Source organism: Coregonus clupeaformis, chromosome 23, assembly GCF_020615455.1.
Source record: "Coregonus clupeaformis isolate EN_2021a chromosome 23, ASM2061545v1, whole genome shotgun sequence".
NCBI lineage: Eukaryota > Metazoa > Chordata > Actinopteri > Salmoniformes > Salmonidae > Coregonus > Coregonus clupeaformis.
Genome location: NC_059214.1, coordinates 31,440,288 through 31,463,195, shown reverse-complemented (window position 1 = coordinate 31,463,195; position 22,908 = coordinate 31,440,288). Strand labels below are relative to the sequence as shown.

The 22,908-nt window shown below is 45.5% G+C and overlaps 1 protein-coding gene across 4 annotated transcripts in view; it reads right to left on the bottom strand.

The window, feature by feature from the left end:
* Window positions 1-22,908, bottom strand: part of LOC121536274 (vang-like protein 1) — a 44,440-nt gene that overhangs the window by 9,642 nt on the left and 11,890 nt on the right. For 2 of the 4 annotated variants that reach the window (XM_041843542.2, XM_041843541.2), the window contains 4 exons: window positions 22,347-22,376; window positions 22,127-22,267; window positions 11,569-11,743; window positions 76-507 (listed from right to left, as the gene is read on the bottom strand). In XM_041843542.2, the coding sequence (XP_041699476.2) occupies window positions 76-507; window positions 11,569-11,743; window positions 22,127-22,188 (669 nt within the window). In that variant the 5' untranslated portion in view covers window positions 22,189-22,267; window positions 22,347-22,376. Of the gene's footprint in view, window positions 1-75; window positions 508-11,568; window positions 11,744-22,126; window positions 22,377-22,908 lie in introns of all 4 variants that reach the window. The other 2 variants (XM_041843540.2, XM_041843539.2) reach the window with 1 other exon arrangement.

Here is a 22,908-nt window from a genome sequence, read left to right as displayed (position 1 = left end):
ACACAACACAGGATTAACACACACACACACACACACACACACACACGCACGCGCACAATTATGAATCATACACACCTGTGAGTCGAGGATGCGGACCCCATAGAACAACCAGTAGGAGAGTGTGAGTAGTAGTGTGAGCGTGGCCAGGAGAGCACGGTACACACACACTCTGGGCAGGCTGGCACTGGCCTGGCGCAGGAAGATAGCCCAAACAGCAAGCAGAAGAATGAGGAGTTTACAGGACACAGAGAGGAAGAGGCCCTCACAGGCAGAGCCACAGGCCTGCAGCCTAGCCGGCCACAGCACTGCCGGGAGGACCAGGAATGCCAGGGGGGTGGCCAGGACCAGTAGCCCCACACAGAAGCCCAGAACCAGGGGAGTGTAGCTCCGACATCCCTGCCCCTGACCGTCCTCCGGTCCCTTCCACAGACCAACCACCTCCTCCTGGGATAGACTGAGCTCTGAGGTGCCGGTTACCGCCGTGGTGGTCTCCCCCCAGTTATCATCCTGAGAAAGAGAAAGAGAGAGAGAGAGAGGGGAGGGAGGGAAAGAGAGGAAAGATGGAGAAAGGAGCGGGAGATGAGAGAAAAAGAGAGAGATAAGAGAGGACATAGGGAGAGAGGAGATGGAAAGATATTAAAACTTAGCATATTGTTGATCATCTCTGACTGATAGCACGGACACATCCAGAAAAGAGAGGTTGAGAAAGAGAGAGGTGAAAATAGTAAGATAGAAAAGGACAGAAATACTCTGTGGAGGGATGGTATGAGAGAGACAAGCCAAAGTGACAAACACACACTGGTAGATACACATTCTGGTGTGATTCCAGTCTATGTCCCTTGCATATACAAAGCCAGACAGACTGGAGACACACTGACTAAATCCCTTGAGATTTATTGCAAACATCTCATCCATCATTCTATTAAAGGAGGCCTTTGGTTTTACTGGAGTTCTGTGTTACCGTGACAGGCTTTCAGCTCCCCACTGATCCACACAGTCAGACTGCTCATCATGACCAGGTAGGGATGACACACACACACGGCTGATGTTATGCAGGCCTATCATTGCAAATTAGAGTCAAATCTCATCTCCCAGCTCAGGATGCAGTTTATCATAAATGTGCCTGAGGAGCAAAGAGCACAGCGAGACACTGATTAAAATACCTGTCTGCTGAAGAGAGCATTTCTCTTACTTTCAATTATTCAGCTATTTATTTCTCTGTTAATTTTTTCCCTTTCTCGCTTTCTCTCTCTGTCAGGTAAGGAGCTGGGAACAGAGAGTGTGTGTGCGTGGATTGGAATACCACAGCCCCTCTTCTTGTGTCAGCCCACACAAGCATGCATACACTTACATAGCAAACACTAACCCACACGACACCCCTAAAACTTCATCCCTTGACAGATGGACACACCACCTGACATGCCATTAGGAAATTACACTGGGAGAGAGACGTAGAGAAATAAGGGGAGAGAGAAATCCTCATTGTGATTGCTGAGTAAAAGCAGCTTTATAACCCTCTGTGGTTTGATGTTAAATGGTGGTGAGGCAACACGATCTGATAGTTTCCCTCCGGAATTTGACGTTTTATGGATGAACATTATTTTTGATGCAATCATTCTGTGTGGTTACAGGGTTAAAACAGAAGCAACTCAAATGTTAACAGTTAATGCATTAACTCCAAGTGGTTAAGGTTAGGGCAATGGTTTGGGGAAGGCTTAAAACTAAATAATTAAAAAACGATGCGCTATTACCATCAAGTATTCTCACGGCTTGCTAGAGCATTGTGAACTGTGGTGGCGCAGTGGTCTGAGCAGGGCACTTCGGCTCTGAGCATCCCGAGTTTGCGCCCAGTACTGGGCAGTAGTTTTTCAATTGTTTCCTGAGCGCTGAGGAAGGCCTACAGTGCATTTCGGAAAGTATTCAGACCCCTTCCCCTTTTCCACGTTTTGTTATGTTACAGTCTTATTCTAAAATTGCTTAAATGTATTTTTTTCCTCATCAAATCTACACACAATACCCCATAATGACAAAGCTAAAACAGGTTTTTAGAAATGTTTGCAAATGTATAAAAAATAAACATGTATTCAGAACATTTGCTATGAGACTTGAAATTGAGCTCAGGTGCATCCTGTTTCCATTGATCATCCTTGAGCTGTTTCTACAACTTGATTCCACCTGTGGTAAATTCAATTGATTGGACATGATTTGGAAAGGCACACTCACACACGTCTATATAAGGTCCCACAGTTGACAGTGCATGTCAGAGCAAAAACCAAGCCATGAGGTCGAAGGAATTGTCCGTAGAGCTCCAAGACAGGATTGTGTCGAGGCACAGATCTCGGGAAGGGTATCAATAAAATGTCTGCAGCATTGAAGGTCCCCAAGAACACAGTGGCCTCAATCATTCTTAAATGGAAGAAGTTTGGAACCACCAAGACTCTTCCTATAGCTGGCCGCCTGGCCAAACTGAGAAATCGGGGGAGAAGGACCTTGGTCAGGGAGGTGACCAAGAACCCAATGGTCACTCTGAAAGAGCTCCAGCGTTTCTCTGTGGAGATGGGACAACCTTCCAGAAGGACAACCATCTCTGCAGCACGCCACCAATCAGGCCTTTAAGGTAGTGGCCAGACTGAAGCCACTCCTCAGTAAAAGGCACATGACAGCCCACTTGGAGTTTGCCAAAAGGCACCTAAAGGACTCTCAGACCATGATAAACAAGTTATTCTGGTCTGATGAAAACAATATTGAACTTCAAGCGTCACGTCTGGAGGAAACCTGGCACCATCCCTATGTTGAAGCATGGTGGTGGCAGCATCATGCTGTGGGGATGTTTTTCAGCGGCAGGGACTGGTCGACCAGTCAGGATCGAGGGAAAGATGAACGGAGCAAAGTACAGAGAGATCCTTGATGAAAACATGCTCCAGAGCGCTCAGGACCTCAGACTGGGGCGAAGGTTCACCTTCTAACAGGACAACGACCCTAAGCACACAGCCAAGACAACGCATTAGTGGCTTCGGGACAAGTCTCTGAATGTCTTTGAGTGGCCCAGCCAGAGGCCGGACTTGAACCCGATCTCTGGAGAGACCTGACAATAGCTGTGCAGCGACGCTCCCCATCCAACCTGACAGAGCTTGAGAGGTTCTGCAGAGAACAATGGGATAAACTCCCCAAATACAGGTGTGCCAAGCTTGTAGCGTCATACCCAAGAAGACTCGAGGCTGTAATCGCTGCCAGTTCCTTAAACAAAGTACTGAGTAAAGGGTCTGAATACTTAGAAAAAAATTAAAACTGAAATATCACATTTACATAAATTTGCACAAATGTATGAAAGAACGTTTTGCTTCGACATTATGGGGTATTGTGTGTAGATTGATGAGGAAAAAAAACAATTTAATCAAGTTTAGAATAAGGCTGTAACCAGGGACGGCCTGTTCAATAGGGCGATATGGGCGACGCACTGCCAAACGGGAAAAGGAAGGGATTTTTTTTCTAATCAATTATATCACGGCAACAGTAGTTATCAGTGTTGTAATCTATACGTCTGATCTGCCACAGTGCCACACTGCCACTAAATGTCGAATCAGGCTAAAGTCGTGCTTCAAATGGCTCCACCCCCTTTTGGGGCGATTTCAGTCAGATTGAAAATCGCCCAGAACTTCTGTCATAGACTCCCATGTAAAATCTATTTTTTTCAAATTTCAGAGCCTTCAATACAATCTCAATGGGTGTCTGTGGGCTTGCACTTACGCGCTTTCGTCATACGTTACGTAACCATGAACGTAACTGAGAAAAGAGTGGATTGTTTGAAAGAAATTCCTTTTTGTCGGCGAACAAATGAAGATAAATTGGCAACGAAACAATTAGGACCTCCCAGACCAAATTTAATAATTCAACAGGTTTCTACTAAAGGCGGAAAGTCCTACACCCGAGGATTTTCCAAAAATTGGTACGAACGAAAAAAGACATTGCCACTCACTCAACTGGATGACGAGGGATACAGGCTAGCTGTCCGCCGCCACAACGATGAGGTTAGTGTTGATAATCACAAGTTTACTGGATGTGGATATGGTGTAATAAAGGCAGTTTATTCAGAGGTAAATATATCTGGAATCGCGTTCACGGACCCGTTCGTCAAACTCTTAGGGAGCTATAATTAGCCCACCCAACTACCTCATCCCTATATTGTTATTTATTTTGCTCTTTTGCACCCCAGTATCTCTATTTGCACATAATCTCTTGCACATCTAGCATTCCAGTGTTAATACTATTGTAATTATTCTGCACTATAGCCTATTTATTGCCTTACCTCCATAACTTGCTACATTTGCACACACTGTATATATATTTTCTGTTGTATTTTTGACTTTGTTTTTTACCCCATATGTAACTCTGTGTTGTTTTTATTGCACTGCTTTGCTTTATCTTGGCCAGGTCGCAGTTGTAAATGAGAACCTGTTCTCAACTGGCTTACCTGGTTAAATAAAGGTGAAATAAAAAATAAATAAAAATAAAAAAGTATACTAGATTTGACTTTGACATGCTCTACATGCCATCATTACATTTACATTTTAGTCATTTAGCAGACGCTCTTATCCAGTTAGTGAGTGCATACATAATATTTTTTTTTTTTCATACCCCCACGTGGGAATCGAACCCACAACCCTGGCGTTGCAAACGCCATGTTCTACCAACTGAGCTACATCCCTGCCGGCCATTCCATCCCCTACCCTGGATGACGCTGGGCCAATTGTGCGCCGCCCCATGGGTCTCCCGGTCGCGGCCGGCTACAACAGAGCCTGGATTTGAACCAGGATCTCTAGTGGCACAGCTAGCACTGTGACCACTGCGCCACTCGGAAGGCCATGAAATGGATTAGCGCAAGCCCTACCATTGTCATGAAGGTAGGCCTTAATAAGGATGACATGGTCAGGAGAGACATTATTAGCAAATAGGGTGGGCAGAAAGGAATATTTCAAGGTTCATTTGATTTAATTTCAAAATAAATGTCCAATTTGTTTGCTTCATGTAATGTATCATCCTGGTGTAATGAATATGCAGTTCAACATTATCACCACACGGTGTCAGCGCTAGCATTTGTATTATAAGCTTTACTACATGTAAACAAACCATTAGCTTGGTCTCGTAACTTGAGGTCGATAATACATGCCTAGCACAAGCAAGAGGTTCATTAAAACTGCAGTATGTTTATTAATTGAAACTAAGTGGGCGATACACCAATGTAAAATATAGTTGCGTTTTGGAGGAACTGGAAGCAGACGAAGAGGTAGGAGTGACATATTAGTGAGGGGGAGAGAGGTTGATAGTGGGGTAATAACTGCTGCTAGCTAACGTTTGATGTAAACAATGTGGCAGTCAAACATTGAACTCGTACATTTAGTTTAGTTATATTGTTGGTTGTCGTGAGAGAGATTCTATCTAGCTGGCTAACAAGGTAAACTGATCTTTCTCGCTTCACATAACGCTAGCTCTGATAAAATGTTGTGCTAGCCAAATGTAACACCACCAAAGTAAACAGATAATAAACGGGAAATAAACATTGTCTGATGATTTTGTTTAGTGGATCTGGTACCTACAAGTAAATGTGTGTATATAATTCATTTGTTCAATCTTTTGGTTAGATCAAGAAATATGAGCTAATCATTTTGTGCTAGCTAGCCAACTAACTTGCTAGTTAGCAATTATGGCATGCTGCAGCACTGGATGTTTACTGGGGTACCTCTTGATGCGCTTGCAAATAGAACAAGTTAGTTTTGACAGTTGAAAAGGTCTATAGAAATCATATTAAATTACTAGAGGGACTATGTCATGAACCCTCAAAGTTCCAGAATGGGGTGAAAATGGCAGCCATATTGGTCAGGGAGAAATCCAAACCAGTCTAATTGGAATTAATGGCAGTAGAGGCATAATCCTGATTTTACTTATGCAGGAAAAAATAACAAAGGCATGTGAAAAATCAGAAATTGGGTAATATAATTAAGCAATAAGGCTCTGCGTTGCGTCGTGCCTAAGAACAGCCCGTAGCCGTGGTATATTGGCCATATACCACAAACCCCCGAGGTGCCTTATTGCTATTATAAATTGGCTACCAACGTAATTAGAAAAGTAAAAATAAATTATTTGTCATGCCCGTGGTATACGGTATGATACAGTGGTGGAAAAAAGTATTTAGTCAGCCACCAATTGTGCAAGTTCTCCCACTTAAAAAGATGAGAGAGGCCTGTAATTTTCATCTTAGGTACACGTCAACTATGACAGACAAATTGAGGAAAAAAATTCCAGAAAATCACATTGTAGGATTTTTTATGAATTTATTTGCAAATTATGGTGGAAAATAAGTATTTGGTCACCTACAAACAAGCAAGATTTCTGGCTCTCACAGACCTGTAACTTCTTCTTTAAGAGGCTCCTCTGTCCTCCACTCGTTACCTGTATTAATGGCACCTGTTTGAACTTGTTATCAGTATAAAAGACACCTGTCCACAACCTCAAACAGTCACACTCCAAACTCTACTATGGCCAAGACCAAAGAGCTGTTAAAGGACACCAGAAACAAAATTGTAGACCTGCACCAGGCTGGGACGACTCAATCTGCAATAGGTAAGCAGCTTGGTTTGAAGAAATCAACTGTGGGAGCAATTATTAGGAAATGGAAGACATACAAGACCACTGATAATCTCCCTCGATCTGGGGCTCCACGCAAGATCTCACTCCGTGGGGTCAAAATGATCACAAGAACGGTGAGCAAAAATCCCAGAACCACACGGGGGGGACCTAGTGAATGACCTGCAGAGAGCTGGGACCAAAGTAACAAAGCTAGTTGTAACACACTACGCCGCCAGGGACTCAAATCCTGCAGTGCCAGACGTGTCCCCCTGCTTTAGCCAGTACATGTCCAGGCCCGTCTGAAGTTTGCTAGAGTGCATTTGGATGGTCCAGAAGAGGATTGGGAGAATGTCATATGGTCAGATGAAACCAAAATATAACTTTTTGGTAAAAACTCAACTCGTCGTGTTTGGAGGACAAAGAATGCTGAGTTGCACCCAAAGAACACCATACCTACTGTGAAGCATGGGGGTGGAAACATCATGCTTTGGGGCTGTTTTTCTACAAAGGGACCAGGACGACTGATCTGTGTAAAGGAAAGAATGAATGGGCCCATGTATCGTGAGATTTTGAGTGAAAACCTCCTTCCATCAGCAAGGGCATTGAAGATGAAACGTGGCTGGGTCTTTCAGCATGACAATGATCCCAAACACACCGCCCGGGCAACAAAGGAGTGGCTTCGTAAGAAGCATTTCAAGGTCCTGGAGTGGCCTAGCCAGTCTCCAGATCTCAACCCCATAGAAAATCTTTGGAGGGAGTTGAAAGTCCGTGTTGCCCAGCGACAGCCCCAAAACATCAATGCTCTAGAGGAGATCTGCATGGAGGAATGGGCCAAAATACCAGCAACAGTGTGTGAAAACCTTGTGAAGACTTACAGAAAACGTTTGACCTGTGTCATTGCCAACAAAGGGTATATAACAAAGTATTGAGAAACTTTTGTTATTGACCAAATACTTATTTTCCACCATCATTTGCAAATAAATTCATTAAAAATCCTACAATGTGATTTTCTGGAAAAAAATGTCTCATTTTGTCTGTCATAGTTGACGTGTACCTATGATGAAAATTACAGGCCTCTCTCATCTTTTTAAGTGGGAGAACTTGCACAATTGGTGGCTGACTAAATACTTTTTTTCCCCACTGTATAAGGTCCCACAGTTGACAGTGCATGATCCCCAAGAACACAGTGGCCTCCATCATTCTTACATAGTGGGGATGAAAATAACTTAATTTAGGCTGTAATGACCTCAAATTTGACATATTATGTCGTCACACCGTTGATATAGCAACGGACCCTAATAAGTTATCGAATCCCATTGTGACGCGGGGGGGACACTTTTTGGCAGTGGGACACTATTTGGCATGACAGGCCCCTAACTTTCCCATTGTTATGTACATCTTAATGTGCTCTCACTCTTCTCAATGTCAAAGATCAGGGATCATCAACTAGATTTAGCCGCGGGCCGATTGTTTTCTTGAGCAGATGGTCGGTAAGCCAGAACATAACTACAAATAATTTATAGACTGCAAATTGACCGCAAGAAGGCCAAACATAAATAATATTTGACTTAAACATAATCATTTCAAACTTTGCTTACATTGTAAACGATCACATCTCTCTATTATGTATGGGAATACTTGGGAACAGATTTCCACAGCTAAAATCAGTTGGAGCTGATTTCCAGTAAAAAAATTTACAGTCTTTTTGTCCAACAATGACAATGAAAAGAAATACAAATAAAAACGATATACATTTTTTTTATGGTCTGGTGCCAAATAAAAATACCCGTGGGCCAAATTCGGCCCCCAGGTCGTCAGTTGGGGAACCTTGCTATATATAATCTAACATCCCCTTAAAGCATGGTAAATACAACTAATGAGTCTCTGTGTAGTAATGGTAGAACAAATGCAGGCTAAACCCTCTCCATTTACACTGACTGACTCTGTGGCTTAATCCCACAGATGAACTCAACACTAATCAGAGTTTACCCTGGCATACAGACAAAGGCAAAGAGACGGAGAGAAGAGGGGACAGAGAAGGACAGAGACACAGAGAGAAAGTGAGACAGACATAGGTGACAGAGAGAGACAGAGTCAGAGAAAGCAGTAGCGGTGCATGGGTAAAATCATTTGGCAAGCCAGAAAAAAAAATTCATATTACAACCTACATGTTGTGATAATTGCATTGTTTGCTCTATAACCTGTTAGTTCATACGCCTTGCCACTGTGATATATAGGCTTAAAGGCCGAGACAATAAGAAGACCCAGTGTCAGAATAAATCCAAACTGGCTTCCCTTGACACTTTCTTTTAGAGTGCCAGGACCATTCACAGTTGAGCTCACTCAGTTTAGCGCAACGCTGATTGGCTATTATTTCATAATTTTCTTTATCAAGGGAGGCCAAATGCTCGCTGGCTTCCCTTTCCTACAATGCTACGGGCAGCAACAATGTCATACTCTTTGGACCAGACAGCATCAGATAGATGGCCTACACATATAGAGGTGTGCTGTTTCGCTCACTCGGACGCTTTCTCCAGTGAGATACATTCAGCCTCTTGCGAATTGAAGGAAAAATATGAAACACAGAGAGATGAAAGATACATGTTGTTTTTTTTTGGGGGGGGGAGTCTGGCTTCCCTTGGCACCCATGAATACACTCCACTGAGAGAAACAGAGAAGGAAATGAGAGAGAGAGAGAGAGAGAGAGAGAGAGAGAGAGAGAGAGAGAGAGAGAGAGAGAGAGAGAGAGAGAGAGAGAGAGAGAGAGAGAGAGAGAGAGAGAGAGAGAGAGAGAGAGAGAGAGAGAGAGAGAGAGAGAGAGAGAGAGAGAGAAGAGAGAGAGAGACCTGCTTGGCAGCCCTCTTTTCTGGCAGACGGTGAATATAGATTATTCAGAGCCCTGGTTAGGCCTGTTACACACTATAACAAAGCACAACAACACACACTAACACTGACTGACTAACAGGCTTCACTTCGCTCACAGACACAGTAATCTACTAACCCAACACACAAAGGAGCCTCACTGGTATGATTGGAGGTCATTCTGACATCTGTGTCACATGGGAATACTGGAAAAAAGAGCAATGACATTCACTGGAACACAAAGGAACCTCACTGGTATGGCTAGAGGTTTTTCTGAAATGTGTAATATATGTGTATCAAAGGGGGCAAAAGCACAAAAGAGCAAAGACATTCCCATCACCTTGCACTACTTCCAAAAGCCTCAGTCCTGCATCATGTGACACACTGCCAGTGAAGAACAGCAGCCAAAGCCAACCTCATAGTCTCCAGGTACAACACAACAGTGCCATGCCACAGAACACCCAGACATATGACATTCTTCGCACACCTCTGGCATCCATTGTTGGCAACCTCTATGAATCACACACACAGAGACACTCCACACTTCAGACACGCACGCAAGCTCATGCGCACAGCCACACACGCACACAGACAGTCACACAGACACGAACACACATACACCCTTACATCATAGGCATGCATGTAAAAGCTGAAGATGATCTATATCAGCTTTCCTCAGAGTTTTATTTTTTGCTGCATGCTAAGGCTAATCTCAGCCTATGTGAATTCCTCTGTGCCAGAGCGTATTAGCATTAGCCGTTGCCATTTGAAAGAGCAGTGCTCTTAAGTAGCAGTGGCAGGGATGGGTGGCTGTCATTTGGAATCATTGCACTGCTCTGTAATGTAATATGACTAGTTAGTAGACAGTGGCTGAACTACACTGCAGACAATATTATTATTATTACAATAGGTGTGTAAGCCACAAGCTTAAAATCACAGCACGTCACAATGGAATGTTAGCATCACGCTAGTCCAGGGTTTCCCAAACTCGGTCCTCGGGACCCCAAGGGGTGCATGTTTTGGTTTTTGCCCTAACACTACACAGCTGATTCAAATAATCAACTAATCCTCAAGCTTTGATCATTTGAATCAGTGGTGTAGTGCTAGACCAAAAAACTAAAACGTGCACCCCTTGGGGTCCCGAGGACCGAGTTTGGGAAACGCTGCGCTAGGCTGATACAAACATCCCAATAAATACACATGGAATGAGACAAGTGGATGGACGGACAGCCAAACACTGTTTGCAGATGTATACAAATGTAAGCTATGCTTCGGTAATGCAGCTGAGATGTAGCTGGTACTGCACTACATGCTACAGACCATTCATGCACGTGCAAGCTCATAAATGCTCTATGCATCCACACACACACTTAGATTTTATGTAGGACCTTCCACAGAGAGTAGGTCAGAGTCTGTGAATGGAGCCCAAGGCAAGACAGAGTAACAGCTATCCTAACACACTATAACCTTCCTCCTATCTCTCCCTCCATCCATCACTCCCTCACCTGATCCTTCTCCCTCTAGCCAGTCTGTCTGCTGACTTTAGCTCCGATAGCACAGAGCTAAATCACCACCCCATTGTCAGAGCAGTTATATCATAGCCTTGCTTCCAGAGATAATAACCTTATGTGGTTTTAAGATCATTTACTGCAAATAAAGCCACATTCTGATTCACACACAGAACGGCTCCATATAGAATGACATTACTAAACACACACAGCACAGAAACACACATACACACGCGGAAACAAAACACGGGAAGTGTATTTCGCAAAGCCCAAAGGGAGAGATGCAAATCCTCTGACCTATTTGGCCTCTGATCACCATGGCGATTATGACCCTGTCACCATGGCAATTGTGATGGGCCCAGCTTTTGAGTTTATAGCAGCATGGTGCAGGACTCACAGCTGGGTCCCTGTAGAGCTTCTGCTTGACTTAGAGAATGACATTGGTTGACTGATGATTGCTTGTGTATAGGGTTCCTGTAAGCAGGTTCTGTATTGTACAGTATAGCTGTGCAGGGCTTTTTGAACCTCTCAACCAAGGTTTGTGTGACTTTTGATGTGTTGGGTTGGAGCTTACCTGGAGGCTTGGCGCCTCGTCTCCAGCCACAGAGGTAGGAACTTTCAGCAGGGGCTCGCTGTTGTGGGTGGGGAAAGCCTGAGTGGGCCCGTCGGGGGTGTTGATGATGACAGACCTCTCTGACCGGCTACTGTCCTTACTGCTGAGCTTACGACGCTCACGCCGACTCTGCTCGCTACAGAACACACACACACACACACACACACACACAGAGGGGGGCAAACACACCGACAGTAAGTATATGGCAACTGACAAGCGGATGAGGGTTGGGATGAGAGAGGAAAGCCAATTTCCTCTTAATAGTCTCTCTCACACCCCCTCTCTCATTTCCAGAACAAGTCAGAGTGAATCAGTGAAATAGGTTGAAGGCAGTGACGACCATAACCCATGAGCTTTACCCATCTCTCTCCCTCTCTCGCTTTTATTTCAGGTTTTTTTCTGGAAAAGAAAAGGGGCTTAGTTGGTGGGCGTGGCAGGGGATGCGATAGGGGGAGTGGCAGGGGGCGTGGCAATGAGCACAATCTGCAAGGCTACATTTTAGAAGCCAATTTCCTGCAATTCTATACATTTCTCCATGGAGCCGAGAGAGAAGTTTGCAGCTTTAAAGCTAATTTCCTGAGATTCTACATACAGTTGAAGTCGGAAGATTACTTGTGCATGACACAAGTAATCTTTCCAACAATTGTTTACAGGCAGATTATTTCACTTATAATTCACTGTATCACAATTGCAGTAGGTCAGAAGTTTACATACACTAAGTTTTTCATAATCCAAGATGACATAGCAGTGCGGTCGTGTATTATGTTGTGTCATCGTGTAAATAGCCAGTTTTTTTGTTTTTTTCCGTATATATTTCTCTCTCTCACTTTCCATCCTTAACTAAATATACTTTCCTGCAACCCGCCTCACCCAATGTGGAAAAAAGAGCAATGACATTCACTGGAACACAAAGGAACCTCACTGGTATGGCTAGAGGTTTTTCTGAAATGTGTAATGTATGTGTATCAAAGGGGGCAAAAGCACAAAAGAGCAACCTTTTATCAAGAACCCACGGCTGAAACTAGCCAGCTAACTAGCTACTTGCTATTGCTATTAGCCACCGTTAGCGGTCTTCACCACTGTCTGTGGCCTGCACTACCTACCAGCCATCAAAAGCCTGGACAATTATCGGCCAGTCTGAACAGCGTGCTATCGACCCAGAGCATTTAGGATTTTCTGCCGTATGGATGTTGTTGGCTAATCACCACCTATCACCACTTGTCCCAAAGCTAGCACCAGTTAGCCTTGAGCTAGCCTCGAGCCAGGCCCATCTCCCGGCTATCCACCTCTCTGTCATCCGGACGGGACCTCCTAGTGTCGACACGGAGCCCCGCCGATCCATCACGACTGGTCTGCCGACGTAATCGTCTGATGTGTTTTCAACAGGCTTCCCGTTGCGACGACCACGAAGATCCATCTGCTAGCACCGGCCCGCTAGCACACGCAATCAACAGCCGTGCCTCCTGCTCGCCTGTGCTGTAGCAGCCTACGAACTGCTCCCGGACTTACCTATTGCTGTTCACTGGACCTTATGATCACTCAGCTACACATCTGATGCCCGCTGGACTGTTCCTTTACACGGTACCCCATCCTGTTTATCTGTTTAGCTTCAGCCCAAACTTTCGTCGCCATTACCAGTTGTTGTCTTAGCCCTTTCGAATAACACCTGTGGTTGCATTATGCCTCTCTCCCATGTCAATATGCCTAGCCTATTGCTGTTTGGGTTAATTGTTAATGTACTATTTCACTGTAAAGCCCCCAGTCCCGCTCAACCTGCCTCAGATAGCTTCTTTATCCCACCCCCCATACATGCAGAGACCGGTTCAATCAGTACCTCCAGTGATGCTATCTCTTTCATCGTTACCCAATGCTTAGGTGTACCTCCACTGTACTCATATCCTTCCATATCCTTGTCTGTACATAATGCCCTGTATCTATTCTATAATGCCCGGAAATCTGCCCCTTTATTCTCTGTACCCAACGCACTAGAAGACCAGTTCTTAAAGCCTTTAGCCATATACTTATTCTATTCCTCCTCTGTTTCTCTGGTGATGTAGAGGTTAACCCAGGCCCTGTAGCCCCCAGTATCACTCCTACTCCCCAGGCGCTATCATTTGTTGACTTCTGTAACCGTAAAAGCCTTGGTTTCTTGCATGTTAACATCAGAAGCCTCCTCCCCAAGTTTGAGTTATTCACTGCGTTAGCACACTCTGTGTCACGATCGTCTGAAGGAGCGGACCAATACGCAGCGCGTGGAGTGAACATGATGACTTTATAAAATAAAGCAACCACGAAAAAACAACAAATGACGATAATGAAGTCCTCAGTGACACGACTGAACACGGAACAATAACCCACAAAACACAGGAGAAAACACACAGAATATATATGGCTCCCAATCAGAGATAACGAGCCGACAGCTGACACTCGTTACCTCCGATTGGGAGTCATTAACCAATCACCAAAAACACAAACAAATGAAACTCACCCAACCCAACACCACCAAATAAAATACACCCTGGCTCTAACACACAGTCCTTGGAGCCAGAGTGTGACAGTACCCCCCCCTAAAGGTGCGCACTCCGGGCGCACCAGCATACAGTCTAGGGGAGGGTCTGGGTGGGCGTCTGTCCCCGGTGGCGGCTCTGGCCCCGGTCGTGATCCCCACCCCACCGCAGTCACAACCTGCTTCGGTAGCCTCCTCCCAATGACCACCCTCCAACTAACCCCACCTGGACTAAGGGGCAACACCGGACTAAGGGGCAGCATCGGACTAAGGGGCAGTACCGGACTACGGGGCAGTACCGGACTAAGGGGCAGTACCGGACTAAGGGGCAGTACCAGGCTAAGGGACAGCACCAGGATAAGGGACAGCACCAGGATAAGGAGCAACACCGAGCTAAGGGGCAGCACCTGACTAAATGGCGGATCCTGGCTGGCTGGCTCATGGCTGGCTGACGGATCTGGCTGCTCATGGCTGGCTGACGGATCTGGCTGCTCATGGCTGGCTGACGGATCTGGCTGCTCATGGCCGACTGACGGATCTGGCTGATCCTGTCTGGCAGAAGGCTCTGGCTGATCCTGTCTGGCAGAAGGCTCTGGCTGATCCTGTCTGGCAGAAGGCTCTGGCTGATCCTGTCTGGCAGAAGGCTCTGGCTGATCCTGTCTGGCGGAAGGCTCTGGCTGATCCTGTCTGGCGGAAGGCTCTGGCTGATCCTGTCTGGCAGACGGCTCTGGCTGATCCTGTCTGGCGGAAGGCTCTGACGGCGTTGGGCAGACGGGCAGTTCAGACGGCGTTGGGCAGACGGACAGTTCAGGCCCCGTTGGGCAGACGGCAGACTCTGGCCGTCTGAAGCGCATCGTAGGCCTGGTGCGTGGTGCCGGAACAGGAGGTACCGGGCTGAGGACACGCATCTCAGGGCTAGTGCGGGGAGAAGCAACAGGGCATGCTGGACCCTGGGGACGCACCGTAGGCCTGATGCGTGGTGCCGGAACAGGAGGTACCGGGCTGAGGACACGCATCTCAGGGCTAGTGCGGGGAGTCGGAACAGGGCATGCTGGACCCTGGGGACTCCCATAACGCCTAGTGCGGGGAGCCGGAACAGGGCATGCTGGACCCTGGGGACTCACCTCACGCCTAGTGCGGAGAGCAGGAACAGGCCGGGCGGGGCTGGCGACGCGCACCGTATCCCTGGTGCGAGTGGCCGGAACAGGCCGGGCCGGGCTGGCGAAGCGCACCGTATCCCTGGTGCGTGGAGTAGGAACAGGCCGGGCTGGGCTGGCGAAGCGCACCGTATCCCTGGTGCGTGGAGTAGGAACAGGCCGGGCTGGGCTGGCGGAGCGCACCGTATCCCTGGTGCGTGGAGTAGGAACAGGCCGGGCTGAGCTGGCGACGCGCACCGCATACTTGGTGCGTATGGCAGGAACAGGCCGAACCGGGCTGGCGACGCGCACCTTACACTTAGTGCGAGGGACCGGAACAGGCCGTACCCGTGCGGGGAACACACACTACTGGCTGCACCTCGGGACTAGGAACGGGCCGGACCGAACTGGTTACACACCCCAGTACCTCACGCCGTGCCTCAACACCTTCCTTCCCTGCTTTACCCAGTAGCCCCCTTGACCTGGTAGCCCACTGAATCCGTCCCTTCTCTGCCTCCGTCAGCCCCCTTAACCTGGCAGCCCTCTGACTCTGCCTAGTGGCAGCCTCCTGCTGCTCCGTCGCCCAAGCCATGTGCCCCCCAAAAAATTTCTTGGGGTTGCCTCTCGTCCTTCCGACGATGATGGCCCTGCTGATGCCGTTGCTCCTCTCGCCGTCGCCTCTCCACCGTCTCGTTCCATGGTCGGCGATCCATACCATCTAGGATCTCCTCCCAAGTCCAGGACCCTTTACCTTCCACCAGTTCCTTCCATGTCCAGACCCTTTGTTCCTGGACGCGCTGCTTGGTTCCTTTATGGTGGGTTTTTTTTGTCACGATCGTCTGAAGGAGCGGACCAATACGCAGCGCGTGGAGTGAACATGATGACTTTATAAAATAAAGCAACCACGAAAAAACAACAAATGACGATAATGAAGTCCTCAGTGACACGACTGAACACGGAACAATAACCCACAAAACACAGGAGAAAACACACAGAATATATATGGCTCCCAATCAGAGATAACGAGCCGACAGCTGACACTCGTTACCTCCGATTGGGAGTCATTAACCAATCACCAAAAACACAAACAAATGAAACTCACCCAACCCAACACCACCAAATAAAATACACCCTGGCTCTAACACACAGTCCTTGGAGCCAGAGTGTGACACTCTGCCAACCCTGATGTTCTAGCAGTGTCTGAATCCTGGCTTAGGAAGGCCACCAAAAATTCAGAAATGTCCATCCCGAACTACAACATTTTCCGTCTAGATAGAACTGCCAAAGGGGGCGGAGTTGCAATCTACTATAGAGATAGCCTGCAGAGCTCTATCATACTATCCAGGTCTGTGCCCAAACAGTTTGAGCTTCTACTTCTAAAAATCCACCTTTCCAGAAATAAGTCTCTCACTCTTGCCGCTTGCTACAGACCCCCCTCAGCCCCCAGTTGTGCCCTGGACACCATATGTGAATTGCTTGCCCCCCCGCTTCTCCGTCACCCAAATTCAGATAGCTGATGTCCTGAAAGAGCTGGAAAATCTGGACCCCTACAAATCAGTTGGGCTAGACAATCTGGACACTTTCTTTCTAAAATTAGCCGCCGAAATTGTCGCAACCCCTATTACTAGCCTGTTCAACCTCTCTTTCGTATCGTCTGAGATCCCCAGAGATTGGAAAGCTGCCGCGGTCATCCCCCTCTTCAAAGGGGGTGACACTCTAGATCCAAACTGTTACAGACCTATATCCATCCTACCCTGCCTTTCGAAAGTATTTGAAGGCCAAGTTAACAAACAGATCACCAACCACTTCGAATCCCACCGTACCTTCTCCGCTATGCAATCTGGTTTCCGAGCTGGTCATGGGTGCACCTCAGCCACGCTCAAGGTCCTAAATGATATAATAACCGTGATTTATAAAAGACAGTACTGTGCAGCCATCTTCATCGACCTGGCCAAGGCTTTTGACTCTGTCAATCACTGCATTCTTATTGGCAGACTAAATAGCCTTGGTTTCTCAACTGACTTCCTCGCATGGTTCACCAACTACTTTTCAGATAGAGTTCAATGTGTCAAATCGGAGGGCCTGTTGTCTGGACCTCTGGCAGTCTCTGGGGGTGCCACAGGGTTCAATTCTCGGGCCGACTCTATTCTCTGTGTATATCAATGATGTCGCTCTTGCTGCTGGTGACTCTCAGATCCACCTCTACGCAGACATATACATCTGGCCCTTCATTGGACACTGTGTTAACAATCCTCAAAACGAGCTTCAATGCCATACAACACTCCTTCCGTAGCCTCCAATTGCTCTTAAACACTAGTAAAAAATAAATGCATGCTCTTCAATCGAACGCTGCTTGCACCCACCCGCCCGACTAGAATCACTACTCTCGGCGGGTCTGACTTAGAATATGTGGACAACTACAAATACCTAGGTGTCTGGTTAGACTGTAAACTCTCCTTCCAGACTCACATTAAGCATCTCCAATCCAAAGTTAATTCTAGAATCGGCTTCCTATTTCGCAACAAAGCCTCCTTCACTCATGCTGCTAAACATGCCCTCGTAAAACGGACTATCCTAACAATCCTTGACTTCGGCGACGTCATTTACAAAATAGCTTCCAGCAAATTGGATGTAGTCTATCACAGTGCCATCTGTTTTGTCACCAAAGGCCCATATACTACCCACCATTGTGACCAGTACGCTCTCGTTGGCTGGCCCTCACTACATATTCATCGCCAAACCCACTGGCTCAAGGTCATCTATATATCACTTCTAGGCAAATCCCCGCCTTATCTTAGCTCATTGGTCACCATAGCAACACCCACCTGTAGTATGCGCTCCAGCAGGTATATCTCACTGGTCATCCCCAAAGCCAACACCTCCTTTGGCCGCCATTCCTTCCAGTTCTCTGCTGCAAATGACTGGAACGAACTACAAAAATCTCTGAAGATGGAGACAATTATCTCCCTCATTAACTTTAAGCATCAGTTGTCAGAGCAGCTTACCGATCACTGTACCTGTACACAGCCCATCTGTAATTAGCCCACCCAACTACCTCATCCCCATATTGTTATTTACATTGTTATTTATTTTGCTCATTTGCACCCCAGTATCTCTATTTGCACATCATCTTCTGCACATCTATCACTCCAGTGTTAATACTAAATTGTAATTATTTTGCACAATGGCCTATTTATTGCCTTACCTCCATAACTTACTACATTTGCACACACTGTATATAGATTTTCTATTTTCTATTGTGTTATTGACTGTATGTTTTTGTTTATTCCATATGTAACTCTGTGTTGTTGTTTTTATCGCACTGCTTTGCTTTATCTTGGCCAAGTCGCAGTTGTAAATGAGAACTTGTTCTCAACTGGCTTACCTGGATAAATAAAATGTCAAATAAAATAAAATAAATAAAAACGTTTTCTGTGCCTTTAAACAGCTTGGAAAATTCCAGAAAATGATGTAATGGCTTTAGAAGCTTCTGATAGGCTAATTGACATCATGTGAGTCAATTGGAGGTGTACCTGTGGATGTATTTCAAGGCCTACCTTCAAACTCAGTGCCTCTTTGCTTGACATCATGGGAAAATCAAAAGAAATCAGCCAGGACTTCAGAAAAAAATTGTAGACCTCCACAAGTCTGGTTCATCCTTGGGAGCAATTTCCAAATGCCTGAAGGTACCACGTTCGTCTGTACAAACAATAGTACGCAAGTATAAACACCATGGGACCACGCAGCCGTCATACCGCTCAGGAAGGAGACGTGTTCTGTCTCCTAGAGATGAACGTACTTTGGTGCGAAAAGTGCAAATCAATCCCAGAACAACAGAAAAGGACATTGGGAAGATGCTGGAGGAAACAGGTACAAAAGTATTTATATCCACAGTAAAACAAGTCCTATATCGACATAACCTGAAAGGCCGCTCAGGAAGGAAGAAGCCAATGCTCCAAAACCGCCATAAAAAAGCCAGACTACAGTTTGCAACTGCACATGGGGACAAAGATCATACTTCTTGGAGAAATGTCCTCTGGTCTGATGAAACAAAAATAGAACTGTTTGGCCATAATGACCTTCGTTATGTTTGGAGGAAAAAAGGGGTAACTTTCAAGCCGAAGAACACCATCCCAACCGTGAAACACATGGGTGGCAGCATCATGCTGTGGGGGTGCTTTGCTGCAGGAGGGACTGGTGCACTTCACAAAATAGATGGCATCATGAGGAAGGAAAATTATGTGGATATAGTGAAGCAACATCTCAAGACATCAGTCAGGAAGGTAAAGCTTGGTTGCAAATACTAACTGAGTGTATGTAAACTTCTGACCCACTGGGAATGTGATGAAAGAAATAAAAGCTGAAATAAATCACTCTCTACTATTATTCTGACATTTCACATTCTTAAAATAAAGTGGCGATCCTAACTGACATAAGACAGGGAATTTTTACTAGGATTAAATGTCAGGAATTGTGAAAAACTGAGTTTAAATGTATTTGGCTGAGGTGTATGTAAACTTCCGACTTCAACTGTACAGTATTATGGCATGGAGCTGAGAGAAATAAATTGTTTTAAAGCTAGTTTCCTGCAATTCTATGCAATTTGCCATAGACAATGCTGTGTTCTTTTGCTCAAACTTCATAACAAAATGAATACTGCTAAATTCATAGTTTTGGGAAAATTCAATTCTCCCCGTCTAGCTTTTATTTTGGTGATTGTTAGCTAGTTTTCAAAGACTATATTATTTAAAAAAAACTATAATTTCATAATATTTTCTACATACTTAAATTCACATTTAAAAGCATTTTTCCATTCCGAAAATGAATAAATATGTATGAATGCATGAATTCAGAAAGTACTCAGACCCCTTCCCCTTTTTCACATTACAGCCTTATTCTAAAATTGATTAAATTATTTGTTTTTGCTCATCAATCTACACACAATACACCATACTAACAAAGCGAAAACAGGTTTAGACATTTTTGAAAATATATTAAAACTACAAAACAGAAATACCTTATTTACATAAGTATTCAGACCCCTGGCTATGAGACTCGAAATTGAGCTCAGGTGCATCCTGTTTCCATTGATCTTTGAGATCTTTCTACAACTTGATTGGAATCCACCTGTGGTAAATTCAATTGATTGGACATGATTTGGAAAGGCACACACCAGTCTATATAAGCTCCCACAGTTGCCAAAAACAGCATTGAAGGTCCCCAAGAACAGTGGCTCCATCATTCTTAAATTGAAGAAGTTTGGAACCACCAAGACTCTTCCTAGAGCTGGCCGCCCAGCGAAATTGAGCAATTGGAGGAGAAGGGCCTTGGTCAGGGAGGTGACCAAGAACCTGATAGTCACTCTGACAGAGCTCCAGAGTTCCTCTGTGGTGATGGGAGAACCTTCCAGAAGGACAACAATCTTTGCAACACTCCACCAAATCAGGCCTTTATAGTAGAGTGGCCAGATGGAAGCCACTCCTCAGTAAAAGGCACACAACAGCCCGCTTGGAGTTTGTCAAAAGGCACCTAAAGGACTCTCAGACCATGAGAAACAAGATGATCTGATCTAATGAAACCAAGATCTAACTCTTTGGCCTGAATGCCAAGCGTCACGTCTGGAGGAAACCTGGCACTATCCCGACGGTGAAGCATGGTGGTGGCAGCATCATGCTGTGGGGACATTTTTCAGCGGCAGGGACTGGGAGACTAGTCAGGATCGAGGGAAAGCTGAACGGAGGAAAGTACAGAGAGATCCTTGATGAAAGCCTGCTCCAGAGCGCTCAGGCCCTCAGACTGGGGCGAAGGTTCACCTTCCAACAGGACAATGACCCTAAGCACACAGCCAAGATAACACAGAAGTGGCTTTGCGACAAGTATCTGAATGTCTGAGTGGCCCAGCCAGAGCCTGGACTTGAACCCGATTTAACATCTCTGGAGAGACCTGAAAATAGTTGTGCAGCGACGCTCCCCATCCAACCTGACAGAGCTTGAGAGGATCTGCAGAGAAGAATGGGAGGAACTCCCCAAATACAGGTGTTCCAAGATAGTAGCATCATACCCAAGAAGACTTGAGGCTGTAATCACTGCCAAAGGTGCTTCAACAAAGTACTGAGTAAAGGGTCTGAATACTTATGTAAATGTGATTTCATTTTTTTATATACATTTGCAAACATTTCTAAAAATCTAATTTTGCTTTGTCATTATGGGGTAGTGTGTGTAGATTGATGAGGGAAAAAACTGAAATGTTACAAAATACGGAAAAAGTCAAGGGGTCTGAATACTTTCCGAATGCACTGTACATATTCACACACACTGAACAAAAATAAATACGCAACATGCAACAATTTCAAAGATTTTACTGAGTTAAAGTTCATATAAGGAAATCAATCAATTTAAATAAATTCATTAGGCCCTAATCTATGGATTTCACATGACTGGGCAGGGGGGCAGCCATGAGTCGGCATAGGACCACCCACTTGGCAGCCAGGCCCATCCACTGGGGGGCCAGGCCCAGCCAATCAGAATGAGTTTTTCCCCACAAAAGGTCTTTATTACAGACAGAAATACTCCTCAGCACCCCAGTGTATATTATATATATATATATATTATTTATTTTTTTACATTGTTTGGACTTAGGCGACCCGAAAAAAACCGCTTAGGCAGCCTGCCCAAGGATTACAATGGCAGAAAAATTCCTGTTATTTGTTTTACAACAACCAACATGTAGCTAGGCTTAAATGACAAACAAATACACAGTGGGTACAACCAGCATCCAGTTGCTCTGCAGCAGATCAAGACATAAGCCTCTCCCTGATGGCGAGTGTGTGTGTGAGAGTGCGAGAGAGGCGAAATCAGGAAAGAGATCAGGTCTTACCCATGTCTGTTGGATATGTTGGAGTGGCTGGAGTAGCCAGAGTGGATAGACTCAGTGTCCATGGCAACGCTGTTCAGAGCCAGCGATTGGCCAGGTGTCTGAGGAGGGTCTCAGGGTGTGGTGCAGCAGGGTGATGGTGGTCTGATCCAGGAAGAGATGGGTTAACTAACTAAACAGACTGGCAGCAGACTGAAAACATCAGGGATCTATGTTGACAAACCTGTAGACGTCCTTTAGTAGACATATTGACCTGTGAGAAACAGAGACAGAAAGAGAGACAGAGAGAGAGATCTGTTATCAATTAAAAATACAGCTCAGTTCTGCACTTGCTACCAGAGGCCTATTCACAGAGTACACTGCAGGTAAAGCTAAAAGCAAGGCAAACTAAAGAGTTACGTGCCAGCCCGTACCTGTTGGGACTTAGAGGCGAGTGTGTTACAGTGATAGACTGCCAGGGAGACAGAATATTTAGTGAAGTATTCTCCATTTCATTATTATTCAAGATACAGTAGGTGATCTGAGGATTATGGTAAAGTTGGACACAGATGATTTGAAGCCCAATCCCATCAAAGAAGGTACATCAGGTCCTCACATCATAGACCAGACAGCTTGATCCTCTGTGATGAAACATACACACAGACACACATATAGATATAGGATCTTAATTTGATCACCCTGTTGCAGGATAACTTTCATTTGAGGTTTAAAAAGGCTTCTGAAGTTTGTAATTTCAGACTTGATTTTCCTTACGTAAAATGTATCAACCCCTACAAAAATATGCA